At 45.6% G+C, this 25,573-nt stretch overlaps 1 protein-coding gene across 7 annotated transcripts in view; it reads left to right on the forward strand.

Moving 5' to 3' along the window:
- Positions 1–25,573, forward strand: part of LOC139749641 (uncharacterized) — a 163,617-nt gene that overhangs the window by 105,742 nt on the left and 32,302 nt on the right. For 4 of the 7 annotated variants that reach the window (XM_071663818.1, XM_071663826.1, XM_071663823.1 and 1 more), the window contains 2 exons: positions 13,964–14,073; positions 17,014–17,073. In XM_071663818.1, coding sequence (XP_071519919.1) covers positions 13,965–14,073; positions 17,014–17,073 — 169 coding nt within the window. In that variant the 5' untranslated portion in view covers position 13,964. The remainder of the gene's footprint in view (positions 1–13,963; positions 14,074–17,013; positions 17,074–25,573) is intronic. The other 3 variants (XM_071663842.1, XM_071663834.1, XM_071663847.1) reach the window with 1 other exon arrangement.

Consider the following 25,573-nt stretch of genomic DNA (forward strand, 5'->3'; position numbering starts at 1 on the left):
ACGTCGCATCCTGTATACCACATCGCTCCAATTCACTTTGTCTCACGGACGTCTCAGCCTCTTGCATATTTAAGCCCCGGGGACTCAAAGCCTCTTTCGCTCCATCCTTTCCTATCCATTTCGGTCTCTCCTTCCCCCTTGCTCCCCCAACTTTTGACTTGTATACCCTCTTGGTCAGTCTGTCGTCACTCATCTGCGCCATACTTCCAAATTGCTTTAGTACGTTCTGGTAAGCTTTTACTTCGCGTACAACCACACCTCCCTCATATCATGGGAAAATCTCAGCCATTTTATTTCCAGCGCGTCCGTCCTCGTCTATTCTTTAGCACTCAGGTCCATACACTTACTCATATAGCACCGTTGGAACTACCATACTATCAAACATACTTGTCAAATTTGCCTTTACAAACAGTGACATCTGCCACACGCTCTTCATCGCACCCAGGAACACCCGCCCCCCGACCCACTCTAATAATTCTCTTTACCTCTTGTAGTTCGATATGCTGCCCTGTCCATTCTAAGTGTTTAAAGCACTCCACTTCCAGCTAGTACTCCGCATTTAAACCTTTTAAACTTACACTCACGCTTAAGTACCTCTGCCTTCCCCCCACCTACCCTCACCCCCCTCATTTTAGCCTCATCACCTTACTTTTATTCACATTTACTAAGATTCCTCCGCTCACGCACTCCCAAACCCTGGCACTGGCTTTTTCAGTCTGCCACTAGAACCTAAGACGCGCTCCTGTCTACAAGACCCTCGCATTAACCTCCCTCATCACCCTATCCCAATACAAAGAGCCATTGCACACCCTCAACGCAGACCCACCTTCGCTTGGAACCAGTCACCCTCCAACATTCCTGCTCCTACTCATGCCTTACTATCCTGATTAAAATTCCTCTATGCTTCTAGTAGCTTTCCTCCCATACCATATATTCGTAGCAGTCATATACATTCTTCAGATCCATAAATAAGAATACAAATCCATGTCTTTCTCTTCCTCTCACAAAAAGATTTCAAAGCAAAGGCATCATGCACTCGTGAAAGCCACATTGTTCCTCCCTAGTCTGATTCCCTGTACTCGTCACCATCCGCTCAGTCACCACTCTCTCATATATATCTGATCAGGTATGGTCAACAGACGTACAGCACTGTAACTCATTCTTTTTTTTATGTAATGGTATCCTCAGTCACCTTGAGCTATACATATATTGAAGATCCCAACTAACCCGTTACCTTTAGCGAGGCGTTATCATCGTCAGTGTACGGAACAAAGTGCAGTGTCGTCAAAGAGCGCTACGTTTCAGAGGGAACCATCTTGAAGCTGCTACTTACCGTAGCGCACCCTTGGTCTGCAGGAACCCCTGGATAAGGGTTCCTTGGGTGATTATATATATATATATATATATATATATATATATATATATATATATATATATATATAGGGGATAGGGGAGAAAGAATACTTCCCACGTATTCCCTGCGTGTCGTAGAAGGCGACTAAAAGGGGAGGGAGCGGGTGGCTGGAAATCCTCCCCTCTCTCTCTTTTTTTTTTTTTTTGAATTTCCAAAAGAAGGAACAGAGAAGGGGGCCAGGTGAAGATATTCCCTCAAAACCCAGTCCTCTGTTCTTAACGCTACCTCGCTAACGCGGGAAATGGCGAGTAGTATAAAATATATATATATATATATATATATATATATATATATATATATATATATATATATATATATATATATATATAAATGATATACTACTGCAGCTTCGAAACTGTGCTTCAGTCAGGAGCAGGGAAATGATGGACTCCTTCAGAGTGAAAAGTTCCTCGACGATGCTGCTGTATTCCTTTTCGTCCACTGACAGTGATGCACAACTTACAGAAGTTGACATTACACTCGCAGTGTACCCACATGCTAGCGGGGTTTGGATATATGTATATATATATAAGTGCTGGTCACAATACGAATGCTGACCATTTGGACATGTGTCAGTAAAGGGCTTAACACAGTTGTATGCCCAGCACCTGCACATGTTATACCACATGATATACTCTCCGACATATTGCTATGTAAGTAGGCGCTTGCATCTTTCTGTTTTGATAACTTGTGAAATTCTCGTTTTGGTAACATTAAAGTCATTATGTTCTCTTGGAGTATAACTAAATATTACTTTAGTTATATGACCGGCAGACATTTTTTTAGTCCTGAAATATTACCAGTACTATACTTATAGTCATAAGCATTTTCATATAATGTAATAGTATGACCAGAATTGTATTATTAAACTTACAAGTAATACCATCACAGTGTAATGATGGAGTATAACCAGATGCGTATGAATAGACTTATGATCGATGATCAGTGCCATATATACCCATGACATATAGGCACATATAATTTGTGTGGAGGCATACCTCCCAGGGACGAGGTATATGCAAATATGTTTTTGTTATTTTGGCATATTTTCCAACGTGCTTGTGTGGAGAGGAATGTGTGGCAATGTAATCCAGGACGCATTACCATATTTATGATGGCAACACTTTCCAATGAGATAAAATAACTGCATTAATCATTTTTCCATTGCTTTATTTATGATGTCAGATGATTATTTGGGTGATCGTGTGGTGGTGGAGCGGTGTGGGTGGCTGCCTGAGGCGGGTGGGTGGTGTGGGTGGCAGGTTATGGCGGGTGGATGGCAGGTTTTGGCGGGTGGGTGACAGGTTGTGGCGGGTGGGTGGAAGAACAGTGGAATCATAGATTGTTATTCAATTCTGTTCATCATCCATCAACATTACCGTACGTTCATTTCTATTTTCTTATTCTTTCTTGGTTTACTGTTGCGTCCTCTTGTTAATATGTTCATTCCTCTCTCAGATGATTGCTATGAATCATCATTGTCGAAGCGAATCATATATATACTGTATGAGGGTTATCATTAGGTCTCCACTTCCCTCTTCCTAAGTAGGCCAGTGTCCCCTTCCTCTAGCTCAGCTCCCGTGGTTCAAGTACAGTCTTCCTTGCTCTCCTTTGGACCCTCTCCAGCTGATCTTCTCGAGTGGGTTGACTAGATTGGTGATGCTTAGTATACCTTTATTTAATATAAATGTTTGTTTGAACATCTTACCTCATTAGTTAGACTCTTATAATAGTGACCAGTGTAAAGTTTCCGAACTTAAAAACTCCTGATGTGTTCTGGTAACATGTATACGTTCATATATGTAATTTGTTACATGAGAAACTGTGTGTGTGTGTGTGTGTGTGTGTGTGTAGGTGCGTCGTGTACACACATAGATCAGTGTGTGTAGGTGTACGGGTAGGTGTGGTGTGTGTTGTGTCGTGTATACACATGGGTCAGTGTGTGTGTGTGTGTGTGTGTGTGTGTGTGTGTAGGTGCGTCGTGTACACATGGATCAGTGTGTGTAGGTGTACGGGTAGGTGTGGGTGTGTGTTGTGTCGTGTATACACATGGGTCAGTGTGTGTGTGCGTGTGTGTGTGTGTGTGTGTGCGTCGGTCAAGTTGTGGTGGTGTCTGGCGTCGTGTGTAGCGGCCTGACCTTGCCCAGGTGGAAGAATCGTCTCGGGTTTACAGCAGGGAAACACGCACCCACCACCACACCTTCTCATCCAACGATGCCCATCATCCACTACATTATATGCACTGAACTGATATATATATATATATATATATATATATATATATATATATATATATATATATATATATATATATATACATTTATTTATTTATCATACTTTGTCGCCGTCTCCCGCGTTAGCGAGGTAGCGCAAGGAAACAGACGAAAGAATGGCCCAACTCACCCATATACACATGTATATACATACACGTCCACACACGCACATATACATACCTATACATTTCAACGTATACATACATATACATACACAGAAATACACATATATATACACATTTACATACTCATACGTGCTGCCTTCATTCACTCTCGTCGCCACCCCGCCACACATGAAATCCCCCCCCCCCCCTCCTCCGCGCGCGCGCGCGAGGTAGCGCTAGGAAAAGACAACAAAGGGGATAAGGGAGAAAGAATACCACTCACGTATCCCCTGCGTGTCGTAGGAGGCGACTGAAAGGGCAGGGAGAGGGGGGGGGGAGGGCTGGTAATCCTTCTCTCCTGTATTATTACTTCCTAAAAAGAGGAACAGGAAGGAGCCAAGTGAGGCTATTTTCTCCAAGGTCCAGCCCTCGGCTCCTGAATGTGTCACGCTAATGTGGGAAACTGCAAACAAACATATATATATATATATATATATATATATATATATGCAACCTCCAGACCACTTTCACGGGGTTGCCTGTAGCTTCAGTGTTGCGCTACATAAGATTACCACAGAGATGATGTATTCCTCTGGCGTAAATAATTCCTCAGCGACGGTCAATTTTTATTCTCGACGTGATCTCAGGCAGCTAGAACCCGGTAACACCTGTGTCTACATGACATTTTCTAGTGTGTGTTTGTTTCTTTCACGGCCGAAACTTAAGCTCTAGCAGAACCCAGAATTTGGATGTAGGTATTTCAGAATCTGGGGAAGATTTCAAGCACCATTTTCGAGAACACGACACGCAGTCTTTCAGAAGACGCGTGGATTACACTGTATACATTGCGTTCCAATGTTGGTCACTGTGACAGATAGGTACGGAGGCAGCAGTGATACAACCAGTTGCTGCTAATCACGAATCAATCCTCATATTCTCCTGAGGAGATTATGACACAGTAATGTTTAACACTGGGCTGTACGTGTATACAATGGTGTTGCATCATTCATTCGAAGTTGAGTGTAAATGCACAACGTATAGAATGTTGAGAAACGTACCCTTGGCATCATTTACATTCATTCAATGATTGCATGGTTTTTAAACAAATGAAATTTCTTTTTAGCATTGATATAAAACTTTTTCTATTGAAGCCCATATATATATATATATATATATATATATATATATATATATATATATATATATATATATATATATATGGAAGCAACGGTTTCTTCTATGATGTAATCAATATGATACACGTGGACCAGCAACATTGTAACCTTGTGTGAGTGCAGCACAAGGCGCGTCAGCTGACTGTTTGGTGAAAGGTACCCGGTAGTGGTGTAGAGGGTAGTGGTCTGGGTGTAGAGGGTAGGAGTGGTGGAGTAGAGGGTAGTGGTGGTACGGTAGAGGGTAGTGGTGGTAAGGTAGAGGGTAGTGGTGGTGGTGTTGTGACAGATGATAAAAGACCTGGTGATCAGTGTCCAGGTTACTTACTGGAGGGCAGTAATTGTACCTTAGATCCCAACTCTCTTTAGGATCATATAACAGTAGGTCCTCCCCACCCACCTCTCTCTCTCTCTCTCTCTCTCTCTCTCTCTCTCTCTCTCTCTCACCGGTACAGCTGCCGACTGGATGATACCTCTTGAGGGAACACCGTGTGATTTAAGAGAGAATCTGCTCGTATCGTAATTTTAGGGAAGGTGCGATTGTATATATACGTTCTGAGGTAACGTGATCCACCATCTGCTCTGGGCAGGATTTACCATAACCTCTGATCTCTATAGGTCGTTGTTCGGGAGAATTATTTACTGATGATAATAAGTATCAGTTAAGGTCGTTGTTTAACCCTGATTCGGATGGTTTTCAACTTCACTACTTCTGGCCGTACCTTGGTCTTCACTACTTCTTGTCGTACCTTATCCTAGTGTTCTGGAATTGTATTAGTGAAAAACATATATATATATTTACGTTTGGCCATTTTATATCTGTGAAGAAATTGTCATGACAAAATATGATGAAAATTTATAGGTAATTTGGAAACTTTTTAGAAGATTTTCTCGGTGTCTGCTGCCTTGTCGAGGATATTATCGTACATCTTTGAGTCGTCTTCGCGAGGTTGATCTTTGAGCGATGGAATTAGTTTTGTTCGTCTTTATATTCGCTCTGGTTATTGCATGACTTTGATACGTAAGTAACCAGAACTGAACAGCGTATTCTGACTGTAGTCTGACTCAGACCATTTAAAATGGTCTAACTAGGCCCACATAAAGAGGCAGTATTGTGTGTTTCTTTAATTTTATAGTTTATGGTTGGCAGTGAAGCCTAGCCATCTGTTTGCTTCATCATTGCTCTGTATATCTTAGGTCATCACTGATTATATCGCTTTGGGTCTTTCCCTTGTTTCACTACTATCTATAACCATACTGAATCGTTTATGTACTAACGTGCATTACTGTTTATTTCTCTACATGGAGGCCCTTGTGCCATGTCTCAGGCCTCTGCCTCAGTTTGTCTAAACTTTCTTCGAATGTCTTCGAAATGCTGATTTCGTGTCTCTGGTAAGCATCGAGATTTTAGTGGTGAGGTCCATCTCCAGGTGTTGTGGAAGGTGGTGGCAGAGTGGAGGGTAGTGGCGGTGGCCTGGAGGGTTGTAGTGGTGGTGTGAAGGGTAGTGGTGTGTAGGGGTGGTGGCGGTGCTGGGTCAGTTGCGGGGTAGGAAGGACTGAATGTATGCGCAGATGACTGGTGGCTGAGCCCGAGGCTGGCAACGTTACTCTCACCTCTCTCTCTCTCTCTCTCTCTCTCTCTCTCTCTCTCTCTCTCTCCACATCTCCACATCTTTCCTTGATCCCTTTTCGTGACTGTTTCATTCCTTTCCCTGGCTCCATCACCTGTTATACCTTCCCAGTATATCTCTGTGGATCTCACCGTTATTTTCGTCCTCTCTGTTTCTCTTTCCCTCTCGCTTCCACCTCCCCTAGCTATTCCTCTCTCCCTGTTTTATCACCCTGCGCCTCATCCTTCTCACCCCTCTCCACCCCCTAAGCCTTAAAAGGAAGGGAAAATTAAAAAGTCGAAAGATTGCGGTGTGGTGAGGCCAGGCTGATCGCTAACATCAATATTGATTCTCTTCCACTTTTCTCCCTCGTCTGGCCTCCACCCTCGCGTGTATGTCTGTGTAATTACTATTTAAGTGTTACTTGGAGAGAGGTTATACTCGTGTTGGCTCATATATTATACTGTATATATGTATTATGTCTCTACTCCAGTGTGTACACACGCACTAGTCTCAGCCAGGTACGCATTACCCAGAATGACCACCTGGGTTGGGTGTGGGCCGACTGTTGCGCCAAGGGTTCGAAACCGTGCGGTGCTTACTCATGGTCACTACATTAGGGAAGTGTGTGTGTGTGTGTGTGTGTGTGTGAAGGTATACATATAGAGAAGCCTATTTGACAGCTTGAATTATTTTTTTTTTAATGGAAAAGTTCAGAAGGGAACTAGATTGGCGTCTTCTCTCTCTCTCTCTCTCTGATAGAAATGTTTAGTTTCCTTAGGTGTAGTGTGTGGCTGAAGGTCGGGTGACCCACTGAGCTACACAAGTCACCAGTGAGGCCGGCAGTGACCCACTCAGTTAAGGGTCTAGGAGGGAAGGCTGGACGACAACACCTGACTACACTAGCGAGGGCTTGACGACCCAAAGCACACAGATCAACACCTCCACTAGTCTTGCTGCTGCGGAGCCGAACGACACCAGACCATAACTTTAACCCGAGATATTTTGTTTACCGTCGCTCACATTTAATGAGCCAGGAAGTAGAGCTGTCCCCTGTAGAACCTGGCTAAAGTACTTGGGTGTTACCTGGTGCAGGTTGACCTAGTCTGTACAGGTGTCAGGTCCTGGTATAACATGACCTGGCTCTCCTTGCCAGTAATTCGCTTGTTTTTGATTGTCAGGCAGCGATGGTCCTGGATTATTGAGGAGACTAAAGAAGAAGTGTGACCCGGTCGGCCCAACGGGCTTGGCCTACTTCTGTATCTGGTGACGGCTGAGGGCACGGCCCTTGTGACAACACGTGTGCCACTGGAGGAGTGGTGTGTGTGTGTGTGTGTGTGTGTGTGTGTGTGTCCCCACACAACCCAGGAGAGTGTGTTGAGTGTGTCTGCATCTCCCTACTCAACCCTAGGGAGGTTGTAAGTGTACTTTTCTCTCCATACACAGCCGACGAATGGTGTGAATTTGCTTATATGTCTCCACACATCCGAGGTGTGTGTGTGTGTGTGTGTGTGTGTGTGTGTGTGTGTGTGTGTGTGTGTGTGTGTGTGCCCCCACACAATAGCCACACTACGCTCTTTATGAGAGGAAATTTACCACACTTATCCCATCAGACCTTACAGATTACACATACTCACACTGCGTGTCTGTGCACTTTATCCGTCAGTCTGTACATGTGTGTGTGTTTATGTATTTTCATGCACTCAGAGGAGAGTGTGGCCAGTAGGTGTGGTCAGCTAATCACGACATCCTAGGTGTGTCCATTAGCTGTAAGGCCACACAAGACACAGTATGATTTACATTTGGCCAAATTTGTTCGGTAAATTCCCTTCAATTATAAGAGAAATCGAGGAGGAGGCGGGAAGGTGGGAGGCCTATGTTAGCATAACAGGTGTGTTCCTGTGTACTTTAGGGAAGATGTGAAAGCGTAATTACCTGAATGTTTGGTTAACTGTTGACAGCGGATGTCAGTCAGGGGTAGTCGAAGGGCAGGGCAGCAACAGACCACTGTATGCCCCTGGCCTATTCCCGTGGGAGTTCCAGATGCAGAGAGAGAAGGTGGGGTGGGTGGGGGGATCGTGTGTGTGTGTGTGTGTGTGTGTGTGTGTGTGTGTGTGTGTGTGTGTGTGTGTGTAATACATGGATTGAAGAGAGTAGATAATAGCCGCTGCTCCCTTTGAAGGGTGGCGGCCGCCTCTACCATCTGCTCCGCACCCCCTGCTGCCTCTACCAGCCCTCTGGGCCGTGGAGACAGGCTGAAGGATGTCAAGGAAACATATGGGATACGTAGTTAAGGGGACATATGGGATACGTAGTTAAGGGGACATATGGGATACGTAGTTAAGGGGACATATGGGATACGTAGTTAAGGGGACGTATGGGATACGTAGTTAAGGGGACATATGGGATACGTAGTTAAGTGAACATATGGGATACGTAGTTAAGGGGACATATGGGATCCGTAGTTAAGGGGACGTGGGGAATACGTAACTAAGGGGAAGTGAGGGATGTGTGTAGTTAGAGGTAAAGGATCTGTGGTTAAGGGAACATGAGAGATGTGTACCTAAGGGAACGTAGGGTATATATAGTCGTGTCTGTAAGTAGACATAGTGACGTGGTTATTGTGGACATAAGTTATTTGTGCTTAGGTAAACATGATCAATATCTGACCAAGCCTATCAGAGGGATATGTACTCCACTGAGTATGATGCATCGTACTGTATGAGACAGACGTATCTTGTTGACTGAAGATAGGAATAGCTATAGTAAGACAATGGATGCCTCTGTGTGAAGAGAAGTAACTACAATGAACACGAGGGAATATACTGCAGTATAACGGAGCGATGTTCCTCTTCTGATGGTGAGGAAACGTCTGCCATACGGGTTTGTTGTAGCAACAGTGGCCTGCGCTGTGTCAGGAGGAGGGGGAGGGTGTGTGTGTGCACTAGAGGGGTGTGTATGATGGCTGGGGGTGTCAGGAGGAGGGGGAAGGGTGTACAAGTACACTAGAGGGGTGTGTATGATGGCTAGGGTGTCAGGAGGAGGGGAAGGGTGTACAATTACACTAGAGGGGTGTGTATGATGGCTAGGGGTATAAGGAGGAGGGGAGACATGTACATGTACACTTAGAGGGGTGTGTAGCGGTGTCTGTGGCTGTGTGTGTGTGTCAGGGAAAGGGGTCAGGGTGTACATGTACACTACAAGGGTGTGTAGCGATGGCTGGATGTGTGTCAGGGGGAGGGATCAGGGTGTACATATCCACGAGGGGTGTGTGTATCAGTGGCTGCGTACGTGTCGGGGGGAGAGGTCAGAGTGCACAAGTATACTAGATGGGTGTGTATCAGGAGGAGGGGTCGCGGTGCACATGTGCACTAGAGGGGCTGTGTATCGGTGGCTGGGTATGTGTCAGGGGGTGGGATGTGCATGTACACTAGAGGGGTGTGTAGCGGTGGCTGTGTATGTGTGTGTCAGGGTGGCCACCTCGTGGAGTCTTTAGAGGTCTTCAGCCCGGGCTAGGCCCAGGCTCCTGGATTGGGTCGTTGGTCCACCAAGCTGTTGAAAGCCGCACCCCTAAGACCCACGTAGCCCCCACAGCCAGGCTGGTTTGGTACACGTTGTAGGTACTTGTCTAGTGCACTCTTGAACTTCTCTACCGTGCATCTGATATTGTTTCTGATGGTAGATGGCAAGATGTTTAAGAGTCTTGGGCCCCGGATGTTCAAGGTGTTCTCTCTTTTCGTGCATATGGCGCCTGTGGACTTCAAAGGAAATATTTGACAGTCTTCCACGCTTGTCGTGCCATTAGAATATTTCCTAATGTAGGTGAGAAACCATACCTTTTAGGATTGTGAAGATATGGATGATGATGATGTACCTCTCCCGTCTGCGCTCCAGGTTAGCAAAGGCTCAGGTGTTTTCATTCGTTTTCGGTAATTTAGTTCCCTTACCACATTAATATTGGCTGTAAAAGATCCCCGGACACTTCCTTAATGTGTAGTTTCGGCCGCCTTGTAGGGTGATGTTAAAACGCAGGAATACTCGATTCGTGAGAGGATTAGTGCCTTGAATAGTATCATCATTGGTGTTTCCTTTCTTATCGTGAAGGTCCGCAGGATCCAGCCTGTCATCTTCCTGCATGAGGCAACCGTTGTTTTGTTGTGTTCGCTGAAGGTTAGGTCGTTAGACGTTGTTACCTCAAGGTCTTTCACATTATTCATCTGGTTTATGACAGCGTCCGTGTCTTTCCGGTATTCGTTGTTGTTTTTAGTGTCCTCGTTTTCCCCCTACCGAAGGAGTTGAAATTTATATCCATGGAAAAGCATGTTTTTCTCGTTTATGTCTTTGTAGCTTTTCGGCATCTTCTCTTGATGTGATTTTCATACCTACTCTTGTATCATCTGCGAAGGATGATATTGAACTGTGGCTCGTGTTTGCATGAATGTTAGATATAAAAACGAGGAACTGCAGTGGTGCAAGGACAGTTCCTTGGGGGACTGAGCTTTTTGCTATGGAAGCACTGGATATGGCACAGTTTACAACTACGTGTTGTGATTTGTCAGTTAAGTTGTATATCCATCTCCCAATTTTACCGGTTATTCTCGTCTTTCATATTTGTTAAATGCTTTTGCAAAGTCTGTGTAAATTACGTCAGCAATTTCTTTGTTTTCCGGAGCTTCAACAATCCTATCATAGTGGTCAAGCAAATGAGATAAACACGGTCTTCCACCTTGAAAGTATGTTGTTGTGGGTTATGAAGTTTGTTCACTTCCATAGATTCCGTCTGCTTGCCCCTCAGGACTCTTGCGAAGATCATAATGGTGTGCGATCGTTTTTTGTTTTAGGAGTGCGTTGCTTCCACCTTTGTTGAGTGGAGCGATGTGGGTCAGGTTCAGACTCTCAGGGATGATGCCAGGATCTAGACTTTTTCTCCAGAGGATCCTTCATGCACGTGCTAGAGGTGACTTGCGTTTCTTTTATGAAGACTTGAGTTGCATGAGTCCGGGCCTGGGTCTGAGTGCAGGGGTATGCACTCAATGTCCCTCTCGAAATCTTGTGTTAAGGTGGTGATTATCTGGTGTGTGTACACCTGGTGGATTACTGTTTAGGAAGAGATCTGTTGGGTTGACGAGGTTCACTAGCTCTTCGTCTGGGCCTACTCTGGGAGTGATGTGCGACATTTTCCACATCATGACGTAGACAAGAGGGTAGTGCCTGTGAACACTTTTCCTTATCCGCTTCAGATTTCCAGTTAATATTTCCAGAATGAATGAGATGTGTGTGTCTGCAGTATATGTCCAGCACGGGCCGTCTGCCTGTAAAGCACTCCGAACAGTTTTTATCATATTGCGATTTATGCTCGCACGGTATACGTGGCAGCTTCTCTTACAAGATAATCAAGCAATTCCCTGTTGGCTGTTTCAGGGCGTTCTTACATTTAAAGCAATTCTCAGTAAAATGCACATGTACACTTGAGGAGGTGTTTAGCGGTGGCTGGGTGTGTATCAGGGGAAGAGGTGTGTACCGGTGTCTGGGTGGGTATCAAGAGGACCGGTCATGGTGTACATGTACACTCGAGGGGTGTGTAGCGGTGACGGGAGTGTATCAGGGGGAGGGGTCATGGTGTACATGTACACTAGGGGTGTGTGTAGCGGTGACGGGAGTGTATCAGGGGGAGGGGTCATGGTGTACATGTACACTAGGGGTGTGTGTAGCGATGGCTGGATTGTATCAGGGTGAGGGGTCATGGTGTACATGTACACTAGGGGTGTGTGTAGCGGTGACGGGAGTGTATCAGGGTGAGGGGTCATGGTGTACATGTACACTAGGGGTGTGTGTGTAGCGGTGACGGGAGTGTATCAGGGTGAGGGGTATGCTGGGCATGAGGGCACGTGTACCAGAGGACGTTGTTGCGACAGTAGAGAGCCTCAGTGCATACAGCAGACCAAGGTCCTCCCCTTCCTTTGTCCTCACCCTTCCTCCCTCCATATTCTCTCCTCTCCCATCTTCCCTCCTCCCCTCGCTCCTCCTCACTACCCTCAGCCTCCAAGTGTTGGAGTCGCGACGTTGATTAGGTCGACTCAGGGCGTAAAAGGCGAGGTTTGAACGTGTCCAACACAGTTGAAGCGTCACAAAGCACATTATGCCTACTGATGTGCTTATTGTGCCTAATGTGCTTGGTCTCTCTGGTGTGCTTGTTGCTGCTGGTGTACTTGTTCCTGGTGTGTTTGTTCTCCCGGATGTGCTTGCTGATCCTGGTATGCTTGTTGTCCTGGTTTGTTGTCCTTAGTGTATTTGTTGTCCCTGACGTGCTTGCTGATCCTATAATGCTTGTTGTCACCTGCGTTCGTCATCGTTCCCTGGGTGTGTTTGGCTGATGTCTGAAGCAGAGTGACATAGCCTGCGTGGCATGCGTCAGTATTGTTAATGTGTGTCTGGGGTCTTGACTCGCCACCGTGGCTGGCTGCTGGGTTACCTCAGTCATGCACACTTGCCAACTTTGGTCATGTTCCTCTGTTGACATAATGATTCAGTCATTTGGATATTGTATATCCGATGCTTTAATTATGGCAGCTGTACTTGTACTGACTAAAGGAACATCACTTCCTTTGAGATTGTCTAACTCTGGCAACTTTATTTGCAATACAACGGGTGTGACGACTTTATTTTACACTGTTGTACCGATAGCAGATTTATTTACGATAGATTAAGAATGGCAACTGTGTTCAGAATGCTCTAACTATGGCAACTTAAGCTAGGCTTGCACTGTGGCAGATGTAACCAGAGTGTGACAGTTATTCAGTGAAAATTCGAATGTTTGTATTAAAAAAAAAGATGCGGCAAATGTAGTTATTATTGAAGGGATAATTCTGTGGCAGTTCATGTTATCATCCAAGGATTTCTAGAGCCACTTTAATGTCGTGTGTTATTTATAGATACCATTTTACTTCTCAGATTTATATAATCTGAAGATTCCAAAAATGTGCATAAGAAGTGTGGCATGTTTACCAATTGAGCACGACAGTATAACCCTTTACCACCACGATACAACCCTTTACCACTACAGTACAACCCATTACCACTACAGTACAACCCATTACCACTACAGTACAACGCATTACCACTACAGTTAGTTAGATAGATAGTTCTACAACCCCAGGATCTCCCCCAACCTCGCAGATTCCATGCTGCGCTTCATGAAGGAGTAGGGTAAGGTGGGCTCTTTTAGGGTGAGAAGGCCCTGGACGATGCTGTACTCCTTTCCGTCTCTGACAGTGTTACAGCCTCGTAGAAGGTGACTTCTCACTCAGTTTTACCACTTGCTAGTGGAGTCCGGTAACACCACCTTGTATAAATTAGCTTATGTAATCATTTTTCCTTTTTTTTTCCACAGGATGGGAGAACATAATGGGGGCCGCGTGGCTCTGGTGTTGATCAACTTCCTGGTTTTCGCTGGTACTGTGGCGCTTAACCAGCTCTCTGCCTTCCCGGAGTATGCCGGAGGTTAGTACATGAGAACATTAGTACATTGTACCTTTCAATACTGTAGCAGAGGTTAGTACATGGCTGTATTGTATATTCCCGCAACACGTTGGAGGTTAGTACATAATTACAGCAGCTCGTGTATGTTTGTATGTATGTATGTGTCTTCTGATCCTTGTTAGTCGGGCATGTCAGTGCTGTACCGTCTGTTACAGCACCTGTCATGCAGGGGTAGTCGGTGTGTGTGTGTGTGTGTGTGTGTGTGTACAGTTTGGCGAGTAGGTTCCTGTTGTACATCACATGTTTAGCACATCCGTAATTCATCCATAGTGAGTACTTTTCTTCCTTGCACATCAGTAGGTTAGTACTTTTAGGAATACGGTAATACTGGTACTTTAAGCAGGGTAATGTAGCTGAGAGATATAGTTTATTTTGCATGTTTTACTATACCTCCGAGCACGACATCTTGCATGGGGTACAGTCTTTATGATCGCCAACTTCCTTACCTCAGTCAGGGCTGAGGTGTGTTGTCTGAGCACACGAGCGGTAGACATCATCTACCTACACACCTCCCGTAATGCCGGGACTCCCCTGGCCGGCACCTACCGCCAGGTGATGAGTATGGTCGGTACTGCAAGGTGTGTGTGGAGGGTCGGTACTGCAAGGTGTGTGTGGAGGGTCGGTACTGCTAGGTGTGTGTGGAGGGTCGGTACTGCTAGGTGTGGAGGGTCGGTACTGCTAGGTGTGGAGGGTCGGTACTGCTAGGTGTGGAGGGTCGGTACTGCTAGGTGTGTGTGGAGGGTCGGTACTGCTAGGTGTGGAGGGTCGGTACTGCTAGGTGTGGAGGGTCGGTACTGCTAGGTGTGGAGGGTCGTTACTGCTAGGTGTGGAGGGTCGGTACTGCAAGGTGTGGAGGGTCGGTACTGCTAGGTGTGGAGGGTCGTTACTGCTAGGTGTGGAGGGTCGTTACTGCTAGGTGTGGAGGGTGGGGTTGCTGAGGATGTTCACCTTACTGGCCTGGGCGGAAGGAAGTGTTGTGGTCATGGTGGTCAAGTACACTGTTGACGGTCACACTGAAGTGGGTTCCTGCAGTGCCCCGGGCCTCACCCACCACCACGGCTGTGGTTCCTGTCCCGCTCCCTCCGCTCTCGATGTAGTTCCTCCCCCCCTCTTACTGTAGATCCTCAACGCCCCGTCCACCTTTCCTGTAGTTCCACACAGCCCCGTCCACCCTTTCTTTCCTTGCTTCCCTTCCCTCCCCAACCTGGCCGCAGTTCCTGCCCCGTTTCCTCCAACCTGACTATTTTCCTTTTCCCTTGTCCCCACCCCCACCCTCACCAGACCTAAGCCCTTCACCACCGAAGGCAATAGGGCGGTGGCCAGGATCTGCACGTCAAGTTATATGGTGAAGTATGGTCCTTGGTGAGCCAGCCTCGGGTGATGAGGTCCAGAGCAAGGTCGTGGGGCCGCGGCCTGGGAAGCCTCTGGGAGGACGTGGGCCGCGGCTTGGCAAGGTCTTAGAGGACGTTTACTGCGGCCTGATGTGGTATTGTGGGAGGTGCACTACGACCTAGAGAGGTCTTGGAGAGCGTGTATCACGGCCTAGAGAGGTCTTAGATGGCGTGTGCCGCGGTCTAGAGTGGTCTTGGAGGGCATATACCGCGGCTTTGCAAGGTCTTGGAGGCCTACGGCCTACCAGGGTCTTGGAGGGATTTTACCACACCCTGGAATAGTCTTGTAGGGCGTGTATCACGGCCCAGCAAGATCTTGTAGGGCGTGTACCATGGCCTGTCAAAGTCTTAGAGGGCGTGTACTACGTACGGCCTGGCAAGATCTTGGAGGTCGTGTACTATGGCTTTAAATGTGGCTGGTGCGGGTATGACGGGCGGGGGTCACGACCACACTGGTTCCCCATGAACCATTGTGGCGCTTGAGGGGTGAGGTGCGAGGCTCCCAGGGCCGCTGCTGATCCGGCCATGGTCACCACGCTGTCACCAGAGCACCAGCCAGCCTCCTGGTGGAAGTGTAGACTGATCTTATCTCTTCCATTAAGTGTGTCAGTTGGTTCACTGGTTCATTTGTAGGTGTACGCAGGTTACATTTCTGGCATATCGTTCAACTTTTCGATAGTAACTATATAAACGGATTTACGAGAGGGATTACATTAATTATCCCAGGCTTTCAAGGATCCAGGAACTAGTTTCACAAAAATAATGGATTAATGATTCTCAGGTCACTGAGGAAGGAAGAAGGAAAAAGAAGAGACTACAAATTTAGGTTTTTACTGTTATTTTTGGGATTCGACAGCTTACAACCCGTCATGTGAACGATTGTTATATACTAAATGCTTTTACGTAAGGGATCACAGTGTGTTTCATCAGGAAGACAAACCCAAGTGGTATCTTGATGGCATTGTCTTGTGTGTGATTCTTCCACTGTATTGCTCATGTAGACAGTGTAGTAGCCTGTGTACTCATCCCCTAATCCTACACTTACCTGTTATGTGTCTAGGGACCATGTTGATACTGTGCTTTATTTATTTTTTTATGTTTGATAATTCACCCTAGGTTAGAAATTCTACTGTAATACTTTCATTTTTATTAATACTTTGTAATGCAAATAGATGTGATTTTTTTCCCCAGTATTTTCCAGCTTTTTGTTGATCTGTCTCCTGTTGGCCTTCACTGTAACTCTAGTCTACTTTATTTGACTCCTGATGGCCTTTACTGTAACTCTGGAGTACTGTATTTGACTCATTTTGGCCTTCACTGTAACTCTAGTCTACTGTATTTGACTCCTGTTGGCCCTCACTGTAACGCTAGTCAACTATATTTGACTCCTGTTGGCCTTCACTGTAACTCTAGTCTACTTTATATGACTGTTGGCCTTCACCGTAATTTTAGTCTTCTGTATTTGACTCCTGTTGACCTTCCGTGTAACACCAGTCTACTGTATTTGCAGGAATCTTTGTCAAGTTCAGTGGTTATGCGACAACCTACGGTCTAGGTGTTTCCCCTCAAGGTAAACCAATACTGGCCCAGCAGTCCACCTTGCATGACGCCCCACATGACGTACTAACTGCGCACATCGCATGATGCCTCTCAGGCCATGCTTACTCTCACAGCATGCTAGTTTGTGGTCTTCGGCTGGTCCTCGAAGACTTAATAGCTAGAACAGGTACTCGAGAACGTAACACTCAGGACAGGTGCTCTAACACTTGGAGGTGAGGATTGGTACACGAGAACCTGTCAGTAAAGACAGGTACTGAAGGATTTAGTGTTGAGGATAAATACTTCTTTACCTAAGGATAAGGACAGGTGCTCCAGGACTTAGAGGTAAGGACAGATACTTGAAGAACTAGTGGTGATGACTGATACTGAGAACCTCTGGAGATAACAGGTACTCGAGGACATACTGGCAAGAACTGGTATTCGAAGGACTAGTATGGAGTTCAGGTGCTCAAGGACCTTGTGGCGAGGTCAGGTATTAAGGACCTAGTACTAAAATCAGGTCCTAGTTGGTAGGAGTTTTCAACGGTGGCTGTGTAGATGTGTGTACATGGCTGTCCTCGCCACACTCCCTTCCTTCAGATTTCTTTGTCAGACACCTCGAAACCCAGCCTTCAGAACCTCCTGGGTAGGACTTCCAGGATGACAACCTTCACACCACATGAACCATTTAAGGAGTCCTGGTGAAAGAAAGAAATTGTTTTCTGGAATGATGGTATGGAGAGAGAGAGAGACACATTGACTGGGCTTTGTTGACTGTGAAGTACTTCGCACACAGTTGTGGCTGTGGGCCGAATGTCACCGTACACAGCTGACACAGCTAGTGTTCCGTGAGCGATCATCAGTCAGTAAACTGTACCGCCACGTACCCTCAGCTCACGGTACACTTCACATGCTAGTAGTAAGCTCTGTTTCACTCCCTCGAACCACCCATTTTTTTTCTCCATCACTCACAATACACTGTAGACCACTGCAGCGGTACCTTCGATCAGTCATGCTTCAGCACCGCTGCCGTAGGCTGGTGGCTGTCGTCTCGTACGTCAGGAAAAGAGAGATATCACCCCGGGTGAGGTTCACCCAGGGGTCATGAATAAGATATTGATTATGAAGCATTAACTGCCTCACACTCTTTCAGTTTGAGATGCAGCAGCTAGGTACTGCTGAACTATAGTTGTGGATTAAATCTGTTGTTGTGGAAAGTATTAACACGTTGCTCCGGCAGTCTGTCCTGGGGTGTCTTTGTGATGAATATAAATGAAGAGATTTCGGCCTGGAGTTGGAAGAAGCTTGGTGCCAGCGTAAGGGATGGTAGGAGGCTGGTGAGTGGTGGCAATTTGGCTGTGACTAGGCTAGCCGCCGGAGCTGACCTGACTCCTGCATGGATGAGACTAACACTTTGATGCACGTCATTAACAATCTTTTAACTAACTGAACACGACGGTGCGACCGTTGAGTATAACAACACTACCCATGGCTGTTACTGACAGGCCTTTGACCTGATCCTTAAGGGCTAGGTTAAAGTTCAGGCCATCATACCCAAGGGTCGTACCGTCCTGCTCCAGGGGTTACAAGGAATTTGCTTGGTTCGTAGGCACTAAAATAAGGGAGTTGACTCTCGTGCATGGCCAACAAGTATGCTAGATTAACCTTGGAGTAGTGAAGTTTTATCATTTTATATTTTGCAGGAATTAAATTTGAATATATTCTTTTTTTTATATTAGTCGCTTTCTCCCGAGGTAGCGCAAGGAAACACACGAAAGAATGGCCCAACCCACCCACATACATATGTATATACATAAACGCCCACACACGCACATATACATACCTATACATTTCAACGTATACATACATATGCATACACAGGCATATACATATATACACCTGTACACATTCATATTTGCTGCCTTCATCCATTTCCGTTGCCACCCCGCCACACATGAAATAGCACCCCCCATCCCGCGCGCGCGCGAGGTAGCGCTAGGAAAAGACAACAAAGGCCACATTCGCTCACACTCTAGCTGTCATGTGTAATGCACCGAAACCACAGCTCCCTTTCCTCATTCAGGCCCCACAAAACTTTCCATGGTTTACCCCAGACGCTTCACACGCCCTGGTTCAATCCGTTGACAGCACGTCGACCCCGGTGTACCACATCGTTCCAGTTCGCTCTTTTCTTTGCACACCTTTCACCCTCCTGTATGTTCAGGCCCCGATCACTCAAAATCTTTTTCACTCCGTCCTTCCACCTCTCTCTCTCTCTCTCTCTCTCTCTCTCTCTATATATATATATATATATATATATATATATATATATATATATATATATATATATATATATATATACCAGAGCATCAAAGACTTGTCTTACAAAAGTCTTTTTCTGCAAACGGGAAAAGATCTTTTTTTTTCACTGCTCATACCGGTAAGTTACTTAGAGTATGTGTTGACTTCCCAGGAACATAATGTCAGAGTTGACAGGATACGTGGCAGTCAGCCTTGTAAGTAGAGGGTAGACCTGGTCTGGAAACCGTTCTCATCCAGGACAAGTCTGAGCCAGACCAGCCTTGACTTTTTCTAAGTGGGAACACCCGTCACCATCCCCTGCTCCCTCAAGAGCTCGAGACCGCCGCCGTCCATGTCCGTGTAGGAATACCGCCTCCGACTCCCTGACCTTTCCAGAGCTTGAGGACACCGTCCGGGTTCACACTTTCTCCTCCCATAGTTTTTATGGCTAAAGTTGTTTACATTTTTGTCGACGTTTGTTTGAAGGAAAGATTATTGCTATTAACCCGAGTCAGTGAGTATTCCTATGTCCTTGGCTGAAGTGTTGGTGTACGTGGTGATGATGGTGACCTTTCGTCCGTGACTGAAATTCTGGTGTACGTGGTGATGATGGTGACCTTTCGTCCGTGACTGAGGTCTTAGTGTACGTAGTGGTGGTGATGACCCTGGGTCCGTGACCGAGATCATGTTTCGTGGTGGTGGTACGGACCTTCGTCCGTGGCAGAGGTCTTGGTGCAGGTGTTGATGGCAGTGCCCCTACGTCCGTGACTAAGGTCCTGGCGTACGTAGTGATGATCCTCTGTCCGTGGCTGAGGCCTTCGTGTACGTGTTGGTGGTGATGGTGATCACCTTATGTCCATAGCTGAGGTCCTAATGTACGTGTTGGTGCCGAACCCTCGTGGTCCTAGTGTACGTGGTTTTCGCTGTGCCATTCCCTGGCCCCTATAGTTTACGGAGGGTTGAGGGCCAGCCAGAGATTAAGTGTTTCCCACGCCATTTCGCTCCTGGCCATAAACCAGAGGGAGTCGCCCACTGTCCAGCAGTCGACTGTAACAAACGACTCGAGTTTCGTACTGACTGTGTAGCATGTTTGTAGGTTGTAGACTGCAACCGCCCAGGGAAGCGCTACCCTCCTGACGTAGGAGTGTTGAAGCGATGGTTTACACCCTCTGTGTCAATAGGCTGAAGACAGCAGCAGCCCAGGGAAGTAATAATGTCTTCCTCCAACTCTTGAGTATTGTAACGTTCATTGGTCCTCCCTCACCCTCCCTCCAGTATCTCCTACTCGTTATTTTTTCAGTCTCTACGGTCATCTTACCCATGGCTGGCTGATGTCTCAGGAATAACTCTGATTTTCCTTTTCTTCATAAAGTTTTGTGTCACATGTTTTCCTCTTCAACCCACGTCTCATCAGTCTGATAACATTCGATATGATTTTGTAACAATTTGTCACCTTCAGTATTATCATTACTCGCACCCGTGCCTTTCTCCAACTCGTCCTAGTGGTCGAGAGGTTTTCCATTTCTTTTCAATTGTTAACATTCTAGTCCTCAAACTTCCCTTCACGATTTATTCTTTTATTTTTTTCACATTTTACATGCTCATGTTATCTATGGGCCTGTGTGCCTCTCTTAGTTGCTTTAATCCGCCTATCGTTGAGGGAATTCACCTACCTTACCGACAAAATTCAAAGGAAGTGCGATAACCTCTACTATTCATTTACTGATAAGTCTTTCTGGTCTGTAGCTAAGGGCGTCGCTAGCAAATCCTGTCGCCTTACCTTTCCTTCAATTCTACGTTCTGACGGTACTGTAGCTGTCTCTCCTTTAGATAAAGCAACTCGGTTTGGTCCCCGTTTCTCGTCTAACTCTTCCCTGGATGACTCTAAAATCCCTTCACCCCCTCATACTAATCCTATGCCCCTTCTCATAATGTCTTTTCGAACTGCCCGAAAATTGCTTCTCTATCTGGACACAAGATGCACGTGTACTGAAAGGATCTGCCTCTGAACTTGCACCTATGCTTGCTCCTCTGTTCCTTTTCTGTTTAAAAACCAGAACTTTTACTTCTTAGAAGCACAAGTTGTTACTTCCCATCCCCAAGAAGGGTGACCGTTTTAACCCCTCTAACTATCGTCCTGTTGCTTTGAGATCTTGCATTTCCAACCAAACCCTGTGAATCCCTCCTCAGCTTCCATATCCTTAGACATTTTGAATCTCACAGTCTTCTCTCTGATCATCAGGATGGTTTCCGTATAGCGAGATCCACTGGTAATATTCTTTCTTATCTTACTATATCATCATCCCTGAAAGATTTCAGTGAATTCTCTGTAATTGTCCTAAACATGTGTAAAGCTTTTGACAAGGTGTGGCATTAGGGTCTTATCTCTAAAACTCCCCTCTTTTGGCTTCCCTCACTTTGCTCCCTCATATCTAGCTTCCTCTCTATCCGAGCTATCTCCTTGGATATTGATGGATCAGCCCCTTCCCTTCAGGGTTCTGTCCTGTCACTTACACTTTTTCTCCTTTTTATAAACAATTTCTTCCACATATAATCACTCATAGGCTGACGATTCAACACTGCATTCCTCCACATTCTTCAGTTTTGCCCCTTCACTCACTCGATTTGCATCTCGTCTCGATGCAAGTTCCCCAAAAACTCAGATTTGGACAGGACATCTTGGTGGTTTAGACGAAATTCGGCTAAGTTTAATGCCTCGAAGACCCACTTTCTACCTGTCTCTCCATCGACGAAAATTCTTTACAGTTTCCTCTCTCCTCTGACGATTCTGTAATTCCTCCCCTTGACTCTGTGAGCATCCTTAGTATAACCATTACATTCACTCTTTCTTGGAAACTCCACAAAACGGAAATAGCTACGTCAGCCTTTAAAGAAAAAAGAAAAAAAAAAGTCCTGTTTAAATTTATTATCTTTTCTTCTGAACAATTGCTCCGTTTATACAAAGGATCAATCCGTCCTTGTATGGAGTACTGATCTAATATCTGGGATCTCCCTAGCTCTGCATCCTTACTTGACAGAGTTTAAAATCGGTCCGACTTATAAGCTCTCTCAAGCTAACTTCAAAACTTGACCCGCTTGCCCTACTCCGTATTGTTGGTTCACTTTCCCTCTTATGTGAGTATTAAGTTGTTTTTTTTTTTTGCTGCCGAGAGCTGGCTGCTAGTGTGGCGTCACCACCAGCTCAGACCACGCAATACTCGGCAAGCTGCTGCACCTCTTGGTTACTGTGTGCCCGTTCCCAACTCAAGGGTGGGTCGTTTTGATAACTCTTTCTATATACCTCGAAGTTTTGGAACACTATCGTCTCGTGTTTTCCCCAATAACTATGACTTGGTGCATATTAAAACATAGGTTTCACTTCTTCCAAAATTCATGAATACTTTCCCTTGTCTCTACTTTTTCCCTTTCATCAACCTCTATGTGTTTCAGTTAAGGCCCATACTTGATGTGGGCTTTGGTCCGTGACTGGAGCCATCAACGTAATAAAGAAAATGCTTCTTACGCGAGCCTAGCCCTTTATGTATTCAGTACAGGAGGTAGTGCCTTATAGAGTCCTTAATGTTGGTAGGAGTTTCCCCATTGGAGTCTGTCATGAGGCCCTCCATGTTGTATCTGGTGGGTGACTGACTGTTCGCCTAGTTCATTGGTTTTAAACTTCTCTCAACCCCTCTCTGGAAACACTGATGGCTGGTGCCCTCATCATGGATATTAGATCTCACAAGAATGCTTTTTGTTGAAAACCCAGAGAGAATTCCCCTAAAATGAGCAATGAAACTTTTACCCACACATATAACCCCCTCCCACCCACTCTTAACCACTAATTATGATTGTAACATCACCATACAAGAATGGAGTGGAAAAGTTCGGTGGAAATCGAATGATTTTCACGAACAAAGAACGGTTAAGTATAGATCAAAAATATGTATTAAGTACAGGGCAAAAGAAACACGAGCTTTCAGTCTTATGTTGCACCGAGATTAGTAAAGAAAGAGCGAAGACGTATGTTTCCTGGGAACCGTCAATGCGTCTTTACTGTTTTTGTATTTTTGAATCCACCACCCAGGAACCTCTGAATGCCTCCGTAGCGTTTACCGCTCCGTTATCATAAACGCCTACTGGGACATGGTACCGCCCTGGTTGAAAACCACTGCTCTTGTTGGTCTGTCAGTTCAGCCTGGCTCTTTGTCATTCGCATGATCTGTACTTGTTCTGTTCCACTTGTCTTGCACGTCCTTCTGGTTCCAGTACAGAGCGCTTCCCCAGCTCCTGGTCATAGCGTGAGTTACGCTAGACTGGTTTTCATTAGCAGATGAAAGTTGCACACTTCCGTGTCAGACGTAATAAAATAAATGATAGATAATAACGGTTTATTGGATGTAGGCAGCGACGTGGCTGAAAATACAGTTAAGGTATTGCAGATATTACAGAACTGGGAGGCCTTGCTGGTTATTAGTTAACTAATCATACAAGAGCGAAAGATGAGGGTGAGCTAGATATGTCCACACTAGTAAGGATGAGGAACACTTAGATAGCCAGGGTAGCAAACATACAGGAATGTTTACAGAGTCAGTGTTATGCTTCATACAGTGAGAGCTTCACTGAAGATAAGGTGACGAACAGTTACAGCGATACAGTAGTTTCCATACTACTTAGCATAACTAACAGGAAACTGAGCTGCTCACTTGCATAGCTGTGCACTTGTTCATGGATTGTTTGCAAAGTTCGCAATGGTAGGCATAGGATTATTCTTATATGTGTGTACGAACTCTGATTGGAACAAGTCGATTATGGTAACGATTTGCTGTCCGTTTAAGGGGGGGGGGGTCTGTAGTGTATTGCCAAGCTGCACTATAAACATCTTGCGTTAGACAGAGACTTTGGACAGGTTCAGCGAACTGAGTGCTTCTTGGAAGGTGGTTTAAGAAGGGCCCAAGATGATTCTGCATGCCATTGTCTGCATTCTTTGTAGCTGGTCTCTCTGTATAACTGTTAGTGAGGAGGACCAAGCTGGGGAGGCGCAAGTGAGCTTAGGTAGAATGAAGATGGCATAGACATTCCTGAGATCACTTGGTGAGACGCCTAGTAATTTCAGTCGGCGGAGAAGGTACAGACGGTATGAGGAAGATTGGATGATAGTGATGTGTGTGTTACGAGGAGAGAGTTTTACACTCGTTTTGTCGCTTAACCTTGTAGCGCCCAGGATTCGAACCCATGAAGGCCTATGCCGAACTAATACCAGCTATTCGTCACAAGAATTATGACTGAAGCTCGGATATATTTAATGTATTATTGTTTGAGATGATGGGCAGTTATGGTTTGTGATGGTTTGTTGTGAAGCATCCCGATCCATCTCGCTTTAGATAAGAAATTTCATTGAATAGAAGTTAAGTATACAAAGCTTCTTTTGAGGTTATGTGAAGGTGCCATAGGTGGTAAACACAGGTTATAAATGAAAGTGTTCACCGAGCCTTGGGTGAGATAGGGCAAACACACATTTACAGTAAAACACTATTATTGCAGCCTCATCCCTGTACAGATACCGACAGGCCGCTCTCACACATGTTACTATTACCAAACAACTGTCTCACAGGCACAGGTTCCAGACCCGGTCAGGGTAGACGGCTCATAGCCAACACAGCTGTCCATCCTACCCATACGGTCGACTAGTCAGTAAATGGCTACATGGGTTGAGCTAGGCTATATTTGTATACGAGTTTATAAGACAGAAATATGGTATCTTATACAAGGATCAGGGACGGAATTCCAAAAGTGTAAAAAATTTTTCCTGGCATCAGTATATGTCTACCAGCCGTGAGCTTCAGGTCTTTGTTTGTCTCCATATGTTGATCACCCTGTCCCCCTCACACATTTACACACACATACCGTGCTCATGTGGCCTCCCATTGTGCCCATGAGAGTTACAGTGAAGGAGGATACTGCAGCAGTGATAGCTTTATACAAAGCAGATCATAATTTGAAATTATCCCTTAGCAAACAGGTGTCTGCCAGCGAAGTGTGCAGAGATTGTTGAAGCAGTTTATGGAATTAGGGGAGTCCATTGCACTAGCTTTTCTTCCCAAAGTCTGGAAGGCCATGATTAACGTCTCCTAGAACCCGCCGTAAAGTGACTACGAGACAAGTTAAGACCTACACCTCCCTGACAGCCCGGGAAATCAAGTACAAGAACCTTTTCTTGTTCGAACATGTCT

The sequence above is a fragment of the Panulirus ornatus genome, chromosome 1 (genome assembly GCF_036320965.1).
Source record: "Panulirus ornatus isolate Po-2019 chromosome 1, ASM3632096v1, whole genome shotgun sequence".
Classification (NCBI taxonomy): domain Eukaryota; kingdom Metazoa; phylum Arthropoda; class Malacostraca; order Decapoda; family Palinuridae; genus Panulirus; species Panulirus ornatus.